The 15,417-nt window shown below is 35.4% G+C and overlaps 4 protein-coding genes across 12 annotated transcripts; 2 read left to right on the top strand and 2 right to left on the bottom strand.

The window, feature by feature from the left end:
- Positions 1 to 90: 90 nt before the first annotated feature.
- Positions 91 to 1,476, bottom strand: LOC105216467 (uncharacterized). The gene is made up of 2 exons (XM_011190970.3): positions 1,317 to 1,476; positions 91 to 1,261 (listed from the first exon to the last, which is right to left on the bottom strand). Exons 1-2 carry the CDS (start codon positions 1,341 to 1,343, stop codon positions 278 to 280), a joined length of 1,011 nt encoding a protein of 336 aa, XP_011189272.2. The 5' UTR covers positions 1,344 to 1,476; the 3' UTR covers positions 91 to 277.
- Positions 1,477 to 2,155: 679 nt separating this feature from the next.
- On the top strand, positions 2,156 to 2,896 carry LOC105216465 (DNA-directed RNA polymerase III subunit RPC9). The gene is made up of 4 exons (XM_011190968.3): positions 2,156 to 2,316; positions 2,373 to 2,487; positions 2,546 to 2,704; positions 2,761 to 2,896. Exons 1-4 carry the CDS (start codon positions 2,309 to 2,311, stop codon positions 2,860 to 2,862), a joined length of 384 nt encoding a protein of 127 aa, XP_011189270.1. The 5' UTR covers positions 2,156 to 2,308; the 3' UTR covers positions 2,863 to 2,896.
- On the bottom strand, positions 2,876 to 3,764 carry LOC105216466 (density-regulated protein homolog). Its single transcript, XM_011190969.3, has 3 exons — positions 3,530 to 3,764; positions 3,208 to 3,469; positions 2,876 to 3,133 (listed from the first exon to the last, which is right to left on the bottom strand). The coding sequence occupies exons 1-3, from the start codon at positions 3,644 to 3,646 to the stop codon at positions 2,949 to 2,951; spliced, it is 564 nt and encodes a 187-aa protein (XP_011189271.1). The 5' UTR covers positions 3,647 to 3,764; the 3' UTR covers positions 2,876 to 2,948.
- A 431-nt stretch (positions 3,765 to 4,195) lies between these two features.
- Positions 4,196 to 14,880, top strand: LOC105216463 (uncharacterized). 9 transcript variants are annotated; one of them, XM_054230483.1, is made up of 12 exons: positions 4,196 to 4,347; positions 5,284 to 5,384; positions 5,444 to 6,063; positions 6,121 to 6,882; positions 6,954 to 7,094; positions 7,346 to 8,048; positions 8,182 to 8,588; positions 8,674 to 8,995; positions 9,494 to 9,633; positions 9,909 to 10,841; positions 10,906 to 11,046; positions 11,107 to 14,880. In XM_054230483.1, the coding sequence occupies exons 3-12, from the start codon at positions 5,593 to 5,595 to the stop codon at positions 11,176 to 11,178; spliced, it is 4,092 nt and encodes a 1,363-aa protein (XP_054086458.1). In that variant the 5' UTR covers positions 4,196 to 4,347; positions 5,284 to 5,384; positions 5,444 to 5,592; the 3' UTR covers positions 11,179 to 14,880. The 9 variants fall into 9 exon arrangements, with proteins under 9 accessions (XP_054086458.1, XP_011189267.2, XP_011189268.2 ...); XM_054230488.1 differs by having other exon boundaries at positions 4,213 to 4,307; XM_011190965.3 differs by having other exon boundaries at positions 5,284 to 6,063; positions 8,677 to 8,995.
- Positions 14,881 to 15,417: the final 537 nt, after the last annotated feature.

Here is a 15,417-nt window from a genome sequence, read left to right as displayed (position 1 = left end):
GGCCTATCGTTATATGACCCCGACAAGAACTAAGATTATACTTTCCAGTGTAGGGCTGGATTATCGTTAAAACAACAACTACACCTAAAATCATTTTTCAAAAGGAGCTGTTAAGGCTCAGTCTATTTTATTGTCTAATTTTTTAGCGTCTTTTCTCGAATTCTTACATTAATTTTAACACTAATATAAAATACATAAATTCGTAAAAATTACAACATATTTTATACATCTAACTCAGTCCTTTTATAATAGGATAGACTTTTTGGTAATTTAGCTTTCAGCCTTCATTCGTTGTTGCATTTTCTTCCAAGGGACGGCCATAAACTAGCACTTTTGCTTTAACTTTCTTGCATCCAGAAGTAGCTACATCAATTGTATTAACAATTTCGTCCAAGTTATCTTTAGTGAGTATACGATTTTCAGTCTTTATTTCGCGGTATATGCAGTCTCTCAAATCTCTTTCATTTAGACTTTTGAAATTTATGGTTGTTGTATTAGGTAAATGCTGCAATGAACTCCCTTGTTGTTGGTACGAAATTGTGTCAAGCATTGCATTTAAATTAAATATATAAATCACGATTACGCGTTTATTACTTGCATCATCTTGAGAATCAATCATCTGATTCAACAGCGGTACAACCTCGTCATCACATGGCGAAAGATTATCAACAATTAATAGATTACGGCCACAATCGGAGAACTGCTCTACAAGCAGTCGTAACATTCGAAATTTCTGCACTTCGTTTTCAACATGTGTATTCCAAGCATACGACCAGATATTTTCACGCCACGGAAAATGTGACGCTAAAGCGTTAGCTGTCATGGTTTTTCCTACACCTGATGGTCCAACAATTGCGATTGAGTGAAACTGTGTTTGATTTCTTAATGTACTTTCCAAACGTTGTAAAGCCTCTTCCTGATGCAAAATTCTAAATTCACGCATTCCTTGCATGATGGTTTGAACATCTAATATTGCATCGCAGTAGTGTGGTTTTCCATGCACAATTTGGTGGTAATGTCGTCGATAACTACTTAAAAAGTCTTGTAAAACTGTATTTTGCTTGCTGTTACTACGTGTGAGATGGTGTCCCAATATAAGAGCAGCTGCCGCCGACAAAAATAAAGTAACAAACAGCGCGCGTTTAAGTTTTCGTAAAAAGGTTTGAGTTTTGGACTCTAATTTCTTATTAAGATGGTCTTTAGCTCTAGCTGGACTACTGACCAGACGACGTATTCGCGCTCTTTTGCGACTTCTGCCCACCTGTTAATTCACTAATATAACAAAGAATTTAAAGAAATAACAGCTTATAACTTACGGGCAATATTTTATCTTCGTTCAACATTGAAGCTTGGTCCCTGAGAAAAAAATTTGTTCTACTATATTTCCACCAAAAATTTTGAACAAATAAATATAATAATTACATATGACATAAATTATAACTGTCAATGGTTTTTAAAAACATTACATTACATTGTAGGCTTGCCACCTGATTTTTTGCTTCATTATAAACAGAGTTGCATGATATATGTTCCCTTAATAAACATAAAGCCCCTTTGTGCAAGTCACGACACCAACCACCTACATTAAGAGAATTGCCTTAGAAAGTAACATATACATACTCGCAACCAATTACCCGTTTGTGTACGAAAAGGATGACCGATCACATGTTCCCAGCAGTTTAAGGTATTTCCCCCAATTCGTCATTTAGAAATTCATAGAAATGTTAACTTATTTATGTATCTGGTTGCGCTCTTTGTAGTAGGAGTTATTAAATGAAAACTTCTGCGCTTTAAGCTGTTTTTGTAATTATTAAAAATATTAGACAATCCAGAAAGCTTCTGGGTCGGCTTTAGTATAGTATCCCCCGATTTCATGGTTGAAATGGGTATGGTTCGATAGAGGATTCGTAATCCAGATTACGAATATATATAATAGCTCCCGCAGGAGACTTATAGTTTTCGAGATATTCGCATTTAAAGTTGAAACTTTTACAAATTTTATGTGGCGATATTTCTATTATTAATTAACTTTTAATTTATATAATGCGCTTATTATACACTAACACTACACTAAACTGTTTCCACATATTTATTTTATATCAATTGTATTCAACCCTGAAAATGGGGGATACTATACCAAAGTTTCAATATAAAATGTGAACACTACTTAAGGAAATATGAAAATGTCAAGTAGAATTGCAATTCAGTCAAAACAAACGAGCCCAAGGTGAAAATAAACAAATTTTACAATATTAAAAAATACGTTTATAAAATAAATTATTTATCAGTTATCATTAATTAAAACAAAATGGAAATGTAAGTATTTGTGCACAAAGAAATTTTTTCCTTAATAGATGTCTCATATTTCGCAGTGTAAATCCTTGTTTTTCTGTTTTATCCAATTATGAAGTGATGGAGTCCTTGAAAACACTTAAGGATACTAAGAAAAAGTATGGGCTGCGAAACCTGGCAACAATAACATATGAGGTTTTTTAAAAATTCGTAAAACAAGTACCTTTTAAGTAAATACAAATATTTTATATAGACCTTGCAATACTTGGAAGACTCGCCGAGTAAACAACAATCTCGAGAAAACATACATGCATTTTTAACAGAAGTAAAGAGTTTAAGTTGCAAATTAACAACAACAGAATGCTTAATGATGGTCAACGATCCCCCTACGAGTGCACTGCATATTCAATTGGTAATTATTAGATTACTTGACGTAATTTAAGTACAATATTTTTTTATATTCAACAGCTTATTGAAGACAGTGAAGAACGTTTGTCCGAAGAGCAAGTGAATGAAATTTTACAAATTGTTGCGAAACATTTTCCTAACACACCGACTGAAAATAATTAGTACCAAAATAAAGTTTATTATTTTATACAAAGTTCACGTAAGCTTTATTTGTTAGAAATGCATTAAAGCGCAGCCAATACTATAACTTAACGTTTCTGGTCGCCCAAATCATCAATGTAGTCTTCATCAATCTCGGGCCACTTCTCAGGTATTACATCGAAAAGATCATCTTTCACATCGCCTTGAATAACAATTTCATCCTCACCAGTAACAGATGAACCGCATGCGAATTTCGTGCCAAAGAACTTTGCAGCAACTTTTAGGTCAATGTCTATAAAAATATATGAATGGCAACATTAATTATCATATTTGAAAATTATAGGAAAAAGTATTATATATATCTACCGAAAGTGTTTAATCCAGTCACGACGGTTACTGACTTCTTTTTGCCACGCGGAGCTCTTGAAACTGTGATCTTTTTGGGCACATCTTCCTTTTTCTTAATTTTCATCATTCCTTTACCTCCTCGTTTTTGTCGTTTTTTGTCATCGTCTGTACCATCAGCGCCGGACGCTTCATCTTTAATTTTCATTTGTTCGAATTCGCTTGGAAGATGTTTTTCAAGCCATGCCCGACACTTCTCGAATTCGGGATAGTACTCACAGTACTTGTGGAAATAATGACAAATTAAATACATAAATTTTATAGACATTTTCGCACAACTTACTTCTAGTGGCATTGTGCAGTTACCACAATACTGCACAACCAAAGGGTATGTCACACCCTCTCGTGGTCCTAACTTTAAGCGCTCTGCTGGGTCAATCACTGCTGTTTCTGCTGCCATTATAAAATAATTTTAGAACTTTTTAAATCAATATAAATTATTTTAATATAGCAATCTAAAAATGTGTGAATTGTATGACAACGCGTTAACAGCTGATCCAAATTTTGACAACTGAGCAAAAATGCAAATTTAAAGAGAAAAGCAAAAAAATGGTTTGAAACAGGGCTAAGAATTTCGTACGATAGAAAATTTAATAAGTTAAAGGTGTTCACAAGCTGTACTATTGTTTATGTGTACATTGCACTATTGAATTAGCATAGTTTAAGGCGGCTCTATAAAATATGCTCTAGTGTGACAGAGAAAGAAATAATATGCATAACAGCAAGTTTGATGTTGAGTAGACAATAACGCAAATATGACAAATAGCCCGGCTTTTGAACTGCCTAATTATCATGGAATGGTGAAAAAAATTAAAGATTTTGGACTTATGGTTTTGTATCAACTTGTTATTATAATTTTATTTTATTCTATTATTGTATGATTTTATTAATATATTTTCTTTATTTATTAATATTTTAATATTTTTCGTTGCATGTGGCAAAGTTCAGAGTGCGAAAGAAGTGAAGAAGGAATTGGAAACATAGCAATCGGAAAAATAAGCTGCTGTTTGAAGGAAAAATTGTTGGCAGCAAAGTTTTAAGTGCAATAAAGAAGTACTTCTGTAATAAAAATAATAATAAATTGTGAATAGATTTAATTATGTAAGGAAAAAGAATATGAATATGCAGGCGTTTAAATTCATTATTTGTGAAACGCTATCTTTTCGTTATACTTCTGACGACAACCAAGGAGAGGACGTAATTACATACATACAGAATTCGCAGACGTTTTCAATTTATTGATTTTCTTATGTTCGGTCAATGTGGAGTCAATCTTAAAAACAAACAATTAAACAATTAGACTAATGTTTCATTCAGCAATTGAATTTGTGTACGTTAAAATAATCTTACGTACAAGTGATTCATAGCATTTGCAAATATTTAATACAACAGTAACTGCATCTCTATCCATTAGTGTGTGATTGGATAACTGATATATGAAATCATCTGTGCAATGGCATTAGGAGATGTTGCTGCATTCGGAGCTAAACAACAATATGTTAATCACTCACATACCCATTATTAAACGCAACGAAGTAATAATTGTAGAAATGTTATTCAAACGATTCGTCATAGTCATGGTGTGCTTTAAATTTTTTAGGGTTGGGATGCTGGGTGTGTTGAATGTGTCAATGTTGGAACAATAACTAAGTCCGAATAAGTTGAACTCTTTATGTATGAATTGTTGTCTGCTGTATGGTACAGATGTTTATTTAGAAAGTTTTATCCTATGGGATTTTAGATGCCATGTATATAAAGAGAAGAAATATCGCTACTTCTGTAATGGGGTGGTGTCATTATTCTTGTTGGCTTTATGTATATTTATCATACTTCCCTAGTGGTAAAGTCGCACCAGAAATTTAATACTTACAACAAATTTGTTTAAAAAGACATAAATTATATGAAATTTAAAAAACAACATACTATTTACACCAAAGATTATTAAGAAATAAGCAAATAAATAGCAATAGTTAATTCACCGGATGATGTCAATGAACTTTTCTAAACAATGAAATCACTTTTGCTTTGTTTTATTAGATAATGTAGATTCTGCAACAAAAAGTTTGCTGGTCGTGAATGGAACTTTTGGAGAAAAGAAAATAACACTACGAATAATTCAACTTAATTGTAAATGAATGGTAGGACAATAAAAAAATAATATATCCGTCGTATATATTCAAATAACCAATACACTCAGCTTCGTAGATTTGAAAAGTTGCATCAAGAATTGACAACGCCAAGCGCACCGGCTATAAACAAATAATATAAATGTCAGCCCCAAATTAATAAAAACATAAAATTAGGTATTAAAAAATATAAAAAACGATAGCAAAAACACAACCAACAATGAACTCGGAAGGTAGTGAATTGGAGTCCTCTAACAATGGGCGCGTCATATACCATACCTCTCAAAACGCGTCTACAATAGGTTCCTCAGTAGCAGCCCGTAAGAGTAATTCCAATGTGTCTGTTAACAATCCAAATACCATCTTAAGTAACACAATGTGTTCATTGGGGGTCATCGGTCATGGGAACGCAGCAACAGATGTTAGCAATGATTCGAATTTAAATAATGAATTGGTTGCACCGACTGGTGGAATTGTTGGCAAGTTCAGTGAAAAACCGCAAGAGCGCTACGTATGGGAAATGCGCACGCGCAGTCCAAATGTTACACCAGCTAGCACTGTGCTTAATTCTCCTGACTTGAATACGGATGTGCAATATGCATTGCATCATCAGCATCGGCAACATCATCACCAAATAAGAGTTGGCCGTAGTCCCGGCAGTCAATTCGAACAACAAAGCGTAATGCCTCAAGTGAGTAAAAATTTTAACACATAAACGACAATTTAAAATTAAACTTCTTAATTGCAGGGTCTCGCCAGCCCAGGAGGATCACCAACGGATGTCGGTAAAGTTGGTGCACAATGCTTGCGCGACGGTGAAATAGTGGTATTCGATGATATTGACACCAATTGGATGAATAAAACCAATACTTCCGGGTTTTCAAATGTCCTTAATTCTACGCAGCACACGAACAGTGTCTCAGAGAACTATACGTCAGTACATCATCAACACAACAATGAAGATATACTCAAGGTCACCAAAATGATAGGTCAGCTACCGATTGCCGAGTATGAAGGTTCGCCACGCCGCTTTGGCAATCAACCATTAGGCAATAACAAGCAGGCAGGGACTTGTGCACTACCCAAACGTCCGCCAGGTTTTCCACAGCGCGTGTCACCAATCGCAAGTACACAGCAATACTCAACAATACAACAACAACTAATGCAACAGGATGTTAATTCACGTCCGGCACAATGTGCACAACGGATTTTACAGCAGCAACAACAACAACATTATTATGCGACAACACCAACGTCCGCAACAGCAGCCACAACTGCTGCTGTTGGTTTAAATAACTGCCGCGATAATAAATTAGTTGGTAATTTGATTGATATCGACGAAAGGACTGCAACCGCTATTGATGGGCCCCCAGTTAAAACGCCAGCCTTCGATTACTTGTATGAGTGTTCAGAAACCCGAAAAGTGCTCGAAGATTTCTTCAAAGCGAATTCAGAAGATGAAAAACGTTTTACAGACTACACTGAAAGTGGTGATGACGTCGGCAGTTGTGTATGTTATGTTTTCTATATTTCGCAAGTATAAATAATTATATTTTGTTGTCATTTGTGTATTTTAACCAGGATACCCATCTGGAGTATGAACAAGAGTGCGAACGTGAGCGGGAGGAAGGAAAGCATATAGAGCAGGCGTACATAGGACAACGTTTAGCTAGAATACCCAAAGACGAATTAAATATGGTCCACCGATCGCCACGCAAGCAAGTGAGTATGGTCTAGTCGTAAATATAATTATTAGTGTAAAATATCGATGAACAGGGGCTATTCAAATATCAAAATTCAATTAAAATGCTTTTATATATGGAATGGTTAAAATTTATTTCACTTTTCTTATAAAAAACTTGCAGCTAGTAAGCAATTCTGTCGTAAATAAACATGTATTGTCACAGCGCTCACATTTTTTATAACTATTTATTTAACTTATCTTCTTATACTATCTCATCACTAATTTATAGCCTTGTGAGTCGGTTTGCAATGAAAACAATGACATCGAGTTATACATAGATTCAAATAGTCGTAGCAGTGGAGACTTAGCCGACACAGAATTAGAAGCAAATCTACGCCGGCATTCGCGCAATTTTACGCTGTCTCCTGAGACCACTGACTACGATTCAAATTGTGGTGATCTCGACAGTTTGTCGAATGACATCAATTGCCCCACGGATTATGGTAAATTATACACTAGTATGCCTGTACTAGAGGATGGTCTATCGAGCGGCCATGCATCAGATACGGAAAATAATGTAAATACGGCAGTTGAGAATGAAAAACAAATATTTGATAGCAACTGCACGGAGAATTGCCAAACGCAACCGCAGCAATATCAAGTACAACAACAACATATGCCACCTGTAATGCTGCAAAATAATGAGTATAACGCGAGTTTCGCACACGAGTGCCATGATAGTTGCATTTCAAACACTTTGGGGAACAACGCTCCAATGGACGGCAATTTAATAAGCGATTTAAATGATGTGCCTGAAAATATAATTCAACAACAACAGCAAACACACCATTCTGATCAGCAGTTGTGCAGTCATGAACTATTGCACAACGAAAGTAGTTGCTGCAACAACAATTCCGATATTTGCTTAAACACTTCGAATGAGCTGAGACATAACGATTCCAATTACGATGCAGTCTACGCACCAGCCATGAGTAAGCATATACAATTCAGCAATTCATACACGACAGCTATGCTCTTATTTGTATATAATACTCACTGTCATTCCTTGCTTTTGTTTTCGTTCTACGTATTGTATCATTTTGTAATGCTATTCTATCATTATAGACACACAACAATCGCCACCGCCAACGCAAGTGTCTGCTACATATCGCCAGTGCGTTCGCACAAAACAGCAACGTGAGTCTGCTGATATACAGGAGGCAATGAAGGAGATACGGTCGGCGCTGCAACGTGCCAAAACGCAGCCAGAGAAATTAAAATTTTGCGATGAAGTGTTACCGCCCGATCCAGAATCACCAGTTTGGGTGCCGCGTAAAACATCGCCAACGAATGCTGCACTAACAGCCAATCGATTGGGCGGTCACCATTTGCATAATATGAATTGTATTGGCAATGATGAGCATACTGGCGGCACTGTCGCAAGGGAGGAGGAGGAACCAGACACAGATTTGGAGACGGATAGATTGCTGGGGCAGCAGCGTGTGGATGAGCAAGGTTTTTACGATGAAAAGGTGTTTTATACATTCATTTTAATGCAATTAACTAGAGAAATTTCCTCATAACCACAATAATTTAACTAATATTGCATTTTACTAGCAGACAATCTGGCCGAAAACGTCACGTATTGGTGGTGGCACCGATTCAAACGATCAGTCGCCCAGCACTTCGGACATAACAATGCTCACTACAAATTCCGTTAGTATTAAACCGCAAGCTTTCTCCTCAGCTACAATACGTCAGGGCATCGGTACAGCGTTGACGCCCAGTTCGCCAGAACAGTGCCAGATTGTGGGCAGCGCAGATGTTACGCTCACATCACCTGAAAAGTTGCAATTCTCAAAAAGTCCAACGGGTTCTATCAAATCGCTCAAAGATTCGGCGAATAGCGATAAGAAAGCGAAGACACGCAACAAGGAGGGTAAGTTGAGCGCACAATTCCGTTAAGTTTGTCAATAGCTACTTATGTGTATAATCTCTATTTGTGGGCGTCTCTTTGTCTCTTTGATTGTCTTTGCACGCTAACGTGATACGAAAATACATAAACAATAACATAAATAATACGTTAAACAAAATGCAATGCAAATGTACAACGTAATGCGTGTGTGTGTATATTCGTGTTTACATACAATGTAAGTCAAATGTAATAAATTTAAGTGAAGTTCTCGTTGTTCAACATTTCAGTTCCATTTTCATTTGTTTTTTTTTTTTTACTTTTTTGTAAATAATTTGTGTTCAAATTTGGTTTATTGATGTTCAAAATGTTGAACTTAAGTACATAAATAGTGTAGGTTCAAACAATTATTTTTAGAAAAATTAAAATTTCTAAATATAATGTAAAAGCTTATATTTTTCTGTGTTCTGTCGTCTATTGCATTACGCGTCATTCGCTAAATAAACAGTTTCACTTTTTCCGTAGGACTATTGGATCCTGCAGTGCTAATTGAAGGGGTACTTTTTCGGGCACGCTATTTAGGCTCAACACAACTGGTGTGCGAGGGGCAGCCAACAAAATCAACGCGCATGATGCAAGCCGAAGAGGCTGTGTCACGCATTAAGGTAGGTTATTGACAATATAGCTTGTATTGCATGTGCAGAAGGACCCTGTAACGTAGCGTACGAATAAATAAACATATTTTTGTGTTAAATAATCAAAAATAAATTTTTTTGTCATCCATTGCTGCTCGAATTATAAATGCGAAACCCTGTAGGCTTTGGTAAGTGTTTTGCTAGACATAACCTCAAACGCAATGCTTAGATTTAGATTATTGTTTGAGTGTGAATGATGCCTTTGTTGATGAATTTAGCACTTAAATTATGCCTTTATGTTGCAGGCGCCAGAAGGTGAGAGCCAACCCTCGACAGAAGTCGATCTATTCATATCAACCGAAAAGATTATGGTGCTCAACACAGACCTCAAGGAGATTATGATGGATCACGCCTTGCGCACAATCTCCTACATAGCGGATATCGGCGATTTGGTTGTGTTAATGGCGCGTCGTCGGTTTGTGCCGTCCGACTCATGTGGCTCCGATGTAGATGTCACAAATGGCTGTGGTAATGGCAATAAAGATGTTCAAGAGAATGGCACAGGTTGCGGTGGTGCCGGTGCAAATACTAGTGGTTGTAATAGCGGCACTGGGAACGGTGGTGGCACTGCCAATGGCATTAGCAGCTGCAACGTTGGGAACGGTAGTAATAAACATAATCGCACACCGAAAATGATTTGTCATGTGTTCGAAAGCGATGAGGCACAATTTATTGCACAATCAATTGGTCAAGCCTTTCAGGTGGCTTATATGGAATTTCTAAAAGCGAATGGCATCGAAGATCATAGCTTTGTGAAGGAGATGGACTATCAGGAGGTGCTCAATAGTCAGGAGATTTTCGGTGATGAGCTGGAAATATTCGCCAAGAAGGAATTGCAAAAAGAGGTTGTTGTACCCAAGGTGAAAGGTGAAATACTCGGTGTGGTGATTGTGGAAAGCGGTTGGGGCTCAATGCTGCCCACAGTGGTGATAGCCAATCTTATGTCGACGGGTGCGGCGGCGCGTTGTGGCCAATTAAATATCGGTGATCAATTGATTGCCATTAATGGCATGAGCTTGGTGGGCCTGCCGCTGTCCACATGCCAGAGTTATATACGCAATGCGAAAAATCAGACAGCGGTCAAATTCACTGTCGTGCCGTGCCCACCTGTAGTTGAGGTGAAAATCAAACGTCCAAACACTAAATACCAACTTGGTTTTAGTGTGCAGAATGGCGTGGTGAGTAGTACAGTTATCATTTAGCAAACATTATATTTTAAACGCTTTCTTAATTACTCGACAGATTTGCAGTTTGCTGCGTGGCGGCATTGCAGAGCGCGGTGGTGTGCGCGTTGGCCATCGCATAATCGAAATCAACAATCAGAGTGTGGTGGCGGTGCCGCATGAAAAAATCGTCAATCTGCTCGCTACATCTGTGGGCGAGGTAAATACGAAAAACTTGTATACGTGTAACATAATTTATTACTTACAATTTCTCCAACAGATCTTAATGAAGACCATGCCTACTTCAATGTTCCGCTTACTCACGGGACAAGAGAATCCCATATATATTTAAATTACACTTAACTACTACACTATTTCACATACTTACATATTGGCATTTATGCAGCCTCAGTGTTAACTTCATGTGAACGACATTCCCAATGAAAAACCCACACATTTGTGTTTCTCACATTTTCGAAAGGGAACAAGTATCGATTTTAACAATTTAATTAATTTTAATAACTTTTTAAATATAAACTTAGGGTTTTAAATATATGCAACCATAGTTAAGTTGTGCATAGCATAGTTGTGTGGTGGAGGGCGTATCAAAAGTCTTCAAGACTATTGTAGCGTTTTTAAAGCGTAAGTGTATGCTATAAAGATAGCAGGGCATCTATTGTTTCGAAGCGTAGAATCCTTCAGAGAAATGACGAATCACTCTGGTAGCAATGCGATTATACTAGCAATGGCTTCGCTGACTACGCGCTCGAGACTGGTTGAAAAATTTCTCCCACTTTCAGTCGATGCCAATTAGATCTTCACGACCTACTCATCTAACACCCCTTTCCCTTTGGTCCAACCCTGTCGAAACAGCACGTTTCCTGGGCCTTCCGTTAGATGATTTCGACGACAACTAGACTTATGCTCTTCTTTTCAGACAGGGATAGATAACCGCTACAACAACAACAACAACAGATCTTCACGATTAGCCTAATTTGGGTGCCTGGCCACAGCGAAATCCCAGGAAATTGTAAGACTAGACATGTCCGTCTTACCGACAGGTGACTGGGAGGAAGAAGGGTAGAGTACCTACCTCCTACCTCCTACTCCTCCTATTGTGATTTTCCACTGGACAATTAGGCTTCAGCTGATCTGCATAAGCGCTGGTCATTCGCAAGATTCTATTGACTCAAGCAAAATCGTAAGATACTGAGGGAATTCTTCGTCCTCAGTAATATTTCCTTAGTTGTAGGGTCCATTAAAAATTGTATCAGGTGCTAGCTGCAAAATTTGCCTGGAAGAAGATACTTTCACTTTCTTATGAAATGCTCGGCTTATAAGAGATTGAGACTAGAATTCCTTGGATCTCACTTTTTTGAACATCCTCGCGAGATAGCGGTTTTAGAAGTAAAAAACCTCACGGCACTTTGTCGAGTCTAAATATCTAGTTAGGGGTTTATGTGACTGCACAAAGGACTGTTCTTATACTCTGGGTGTATTCCTTCTCTTGTGGGGAACAGCCATAAAAGCTTGCCTAAAGTCTATAAACAAAACACAGTTGAAGGTGTTGGTGGAAAATCTTGATATAGTAACGAGCTTTCACAAAGAAAATAAACATGATTTCTTGAATATCAAGGGGCCACCATCTGAATCGATTTCTGAATAGTACAAGTTTGTCAAGTTGCTACCCAATGTGCGTCCGTTCAACTTGTTTTTATTACATTATCCCATATTCTTCACCGTAAAGAACGCAAGTCAGGCCAACACTGGAAATTGTTATGTTGATAATTTATGCTTTTTTGCTGAAACAGTCGCACAATTGGCTTTATAAACGGGATCTTCATTTGTAGCACCAATACGAGTTATCAAAAGAATCAAAACAAAAATATTTGTGACAGAATGAGAAAATTCGAATATACGTTTTCATACGAATTTTTCTTTCTTCTGGAATAAAATTTTTGGGAATGCTTTATTCACTTGGAGTTTACAATAAGGCTGATAGTATTTTTTCATTCAATTGAGTTCAATTTGAAACTTGTGCTAAATTAATTATAATATTTTCATACATACATATGTACTAATTACACTCACTACGCTGTACTATTAGCTAAGTAAGTGCAATAATTTTAACAAAATGAGAGTAACGGAAGTGGCGTGTATAATTTGTGCAAAAGTACAGCACTGTGCAAACTTTTGGTATTTTGCTATTTTGTATGGATATGCAAAAATAACTAACCAAGTTGCTTGGACAAACACCTTATGCCTGAATATCAACACACTTGCATATACAAGTAGGCTGCGATATACTCGCGTGAATGTCGTTAAAAATATATACGCTAATAATTTCGCTTATATGCATACATACATACATACTCGTACATAGATAACATATTTTTTACTGCTAACTTACAAATTATAACTATGTATCACTAAACTATGAAATCTACACACACTTACATTTATAACATTGCTTTTCTATGCAACACGCTGATTTCAAAATATGTAAACGGTAGATAAATAAGTTTTGAAATGTCTCTAAAAGTTGAATGGCTTCAATGCTCTGATGCTTGATCTTGTGAATTAGAATCAAAACAAACAAACAAAAACAAAGAGAAATGCAAACAAATAATCAATCAATCACTACTATACGAAGAACAAAAGCGAAATCACTAAATGCATACAAATATTTATAAAAGACTGACAATGTTTTAAGTTTTTTATTTAATGCGCTTAAGCGAAAGGTTGTCATAAAATCGTTAATAAAACAGTAATGCTAATGTATAAAATTATGCAGCATGTAGCTTAACAGTGGTGCCACAGCAAGGCAGAGAATTGTTTTAACAAATTTAGTTATTTTCAACGGTTTTCTGGGTTTCACAGCGCAGGCCATACATGTACGGTATTAAAGTTTGTTTAAATATTATTATTATTATTTTTAATGACACACTCGCTTTAAGTTAGCTGATTTTAGTTCAACTAAAGTGAATTGTTCAAATAGTTCTAATAGTGCCATTGCATATCAATTGAAATTGGTATTATGATATATTCTAAATGATATTTACGTTAATCGCAAAAACTGAACACATTTTGTTTAGTGTTTTTTAATTATTATTATTATATCAATTATTAGTTATGTAAAATATGCGCGAAAATTCAAAATATGTATGCAAATTTGTTTTATATTTATAATGTTTTGATATTAATTGGTTGTAATAACGAATTTTGTGTAACTGCTATTAACTACATTTATAATTTAATACCAAATATAAATTTATTTTGATAAAATATTACAAATATTATAAAGTGTTTATGTATAATTAATAAATTTTGTATGATTTTAATATAGGCCAATGAAGCTTTTCTTTGATTTCCCTGTTTTTCTTAGAAGCGATGGTAAAACGCAGGCATTACAAAGGCAAGTGTACATATATACATATGTGAATATGTATTATTAAAATAAAAAGTAATAATATTATATTTTTTGTAAGTGTAGTGACTTTTCAAAAAATTACTTCGCTTAATATCTTTTTTTTTGTTTTGCGTGCAAATGTGAAAATGAAATTTAAATACATTTAACTAGGATTACATAATGGCAGCAATAAGTAGTTAGCAAACAAACAAACAAAAACAGCATATCGCGCAAATAAACTAAAATAAAACGGATCACACAAACTATTTTGATATATATGCAAAGGAAGGGAAACGACGCGAAGAGTTGCGAGTGCAAGTGAAAGGAAAGTGCAGCAAATAAAAATAAAATAAAATAAATAACAAACAAGGGAAAGCAGGAAAAATAGGGTTAATGCACCAAAAGGTAAAAAATTTAAAAAAATAAAATAATAAATTTGAACATAAACTAATTCTCAAGATACATACATTTATGGTACACTGAATTAAAAATATACAGCAGTAAACAACAAAACAACAAAGTGTGTTGTTAATCTTGCTAATGCTTTGCCATGCTGTACTACTAAATGTTTGTTAGAAATTAACAACTGAATTTAATTTTTATAGCGTTAGAAAAACTTGATGTATTCGACACATATTAAATAATCGCGTTAAAAATCCGCGAAAACATTGTTAAAACGCAAATCGAGCTTCTTTTCCTAGTAATATATATATATATATCTACATAGAGTCCAGTTAAATAAATTGTTTGCAAATATTAACATACATACTTACATATACCAAATATATATAGCATGTATAGTCTAAGTTAAATTCGAAAGACATTTTTTATATGTAGCCAATAAAAACACACATACATATATACATATATGTTTATTAGGCTTGATAACTAAACCTCTAACCACTTCTGCTTTCATACTTTTGTAACTCATCCAAAGATTATATTTTGATTTAAAGCTACTATGCTAAGTTGCTGTGTGAAAATATTTGTGGTGTATGAGAAATCTGGAAATGGCTCAACTTAGCTATTTGTAATAATAACTTACTAGGCTCCTATCAGCCAACATAAATACATAATTATATATATTGTATTTGAGTAAAATACAAAAAAAAAAACATTTTTTACTTGTGCGTTGTTACGGTGTAAAAGTTTATAAAAGATTCAATAACATATAACAATATA

This window comes from Zeugodacus cucurbitae, chromosome 5 (genome assembly GCF_028554725.1).
Source record: "Zeugodacus cucurbitae isolate PBARC_wt_2022May chromosome 5, idZeuCucr1.2, whole genome shotgun sequence".
NCBI classification, from domain to species: Eukaryota; Metazoa; Arthropoda; class Insecta; order Diptera; family Tephritidae; genus Zeugodacus; species Zeugodacus cucurbitae.
This window is presented reverse-complemented; position numbering and strand designations above follow the sequence as displayed.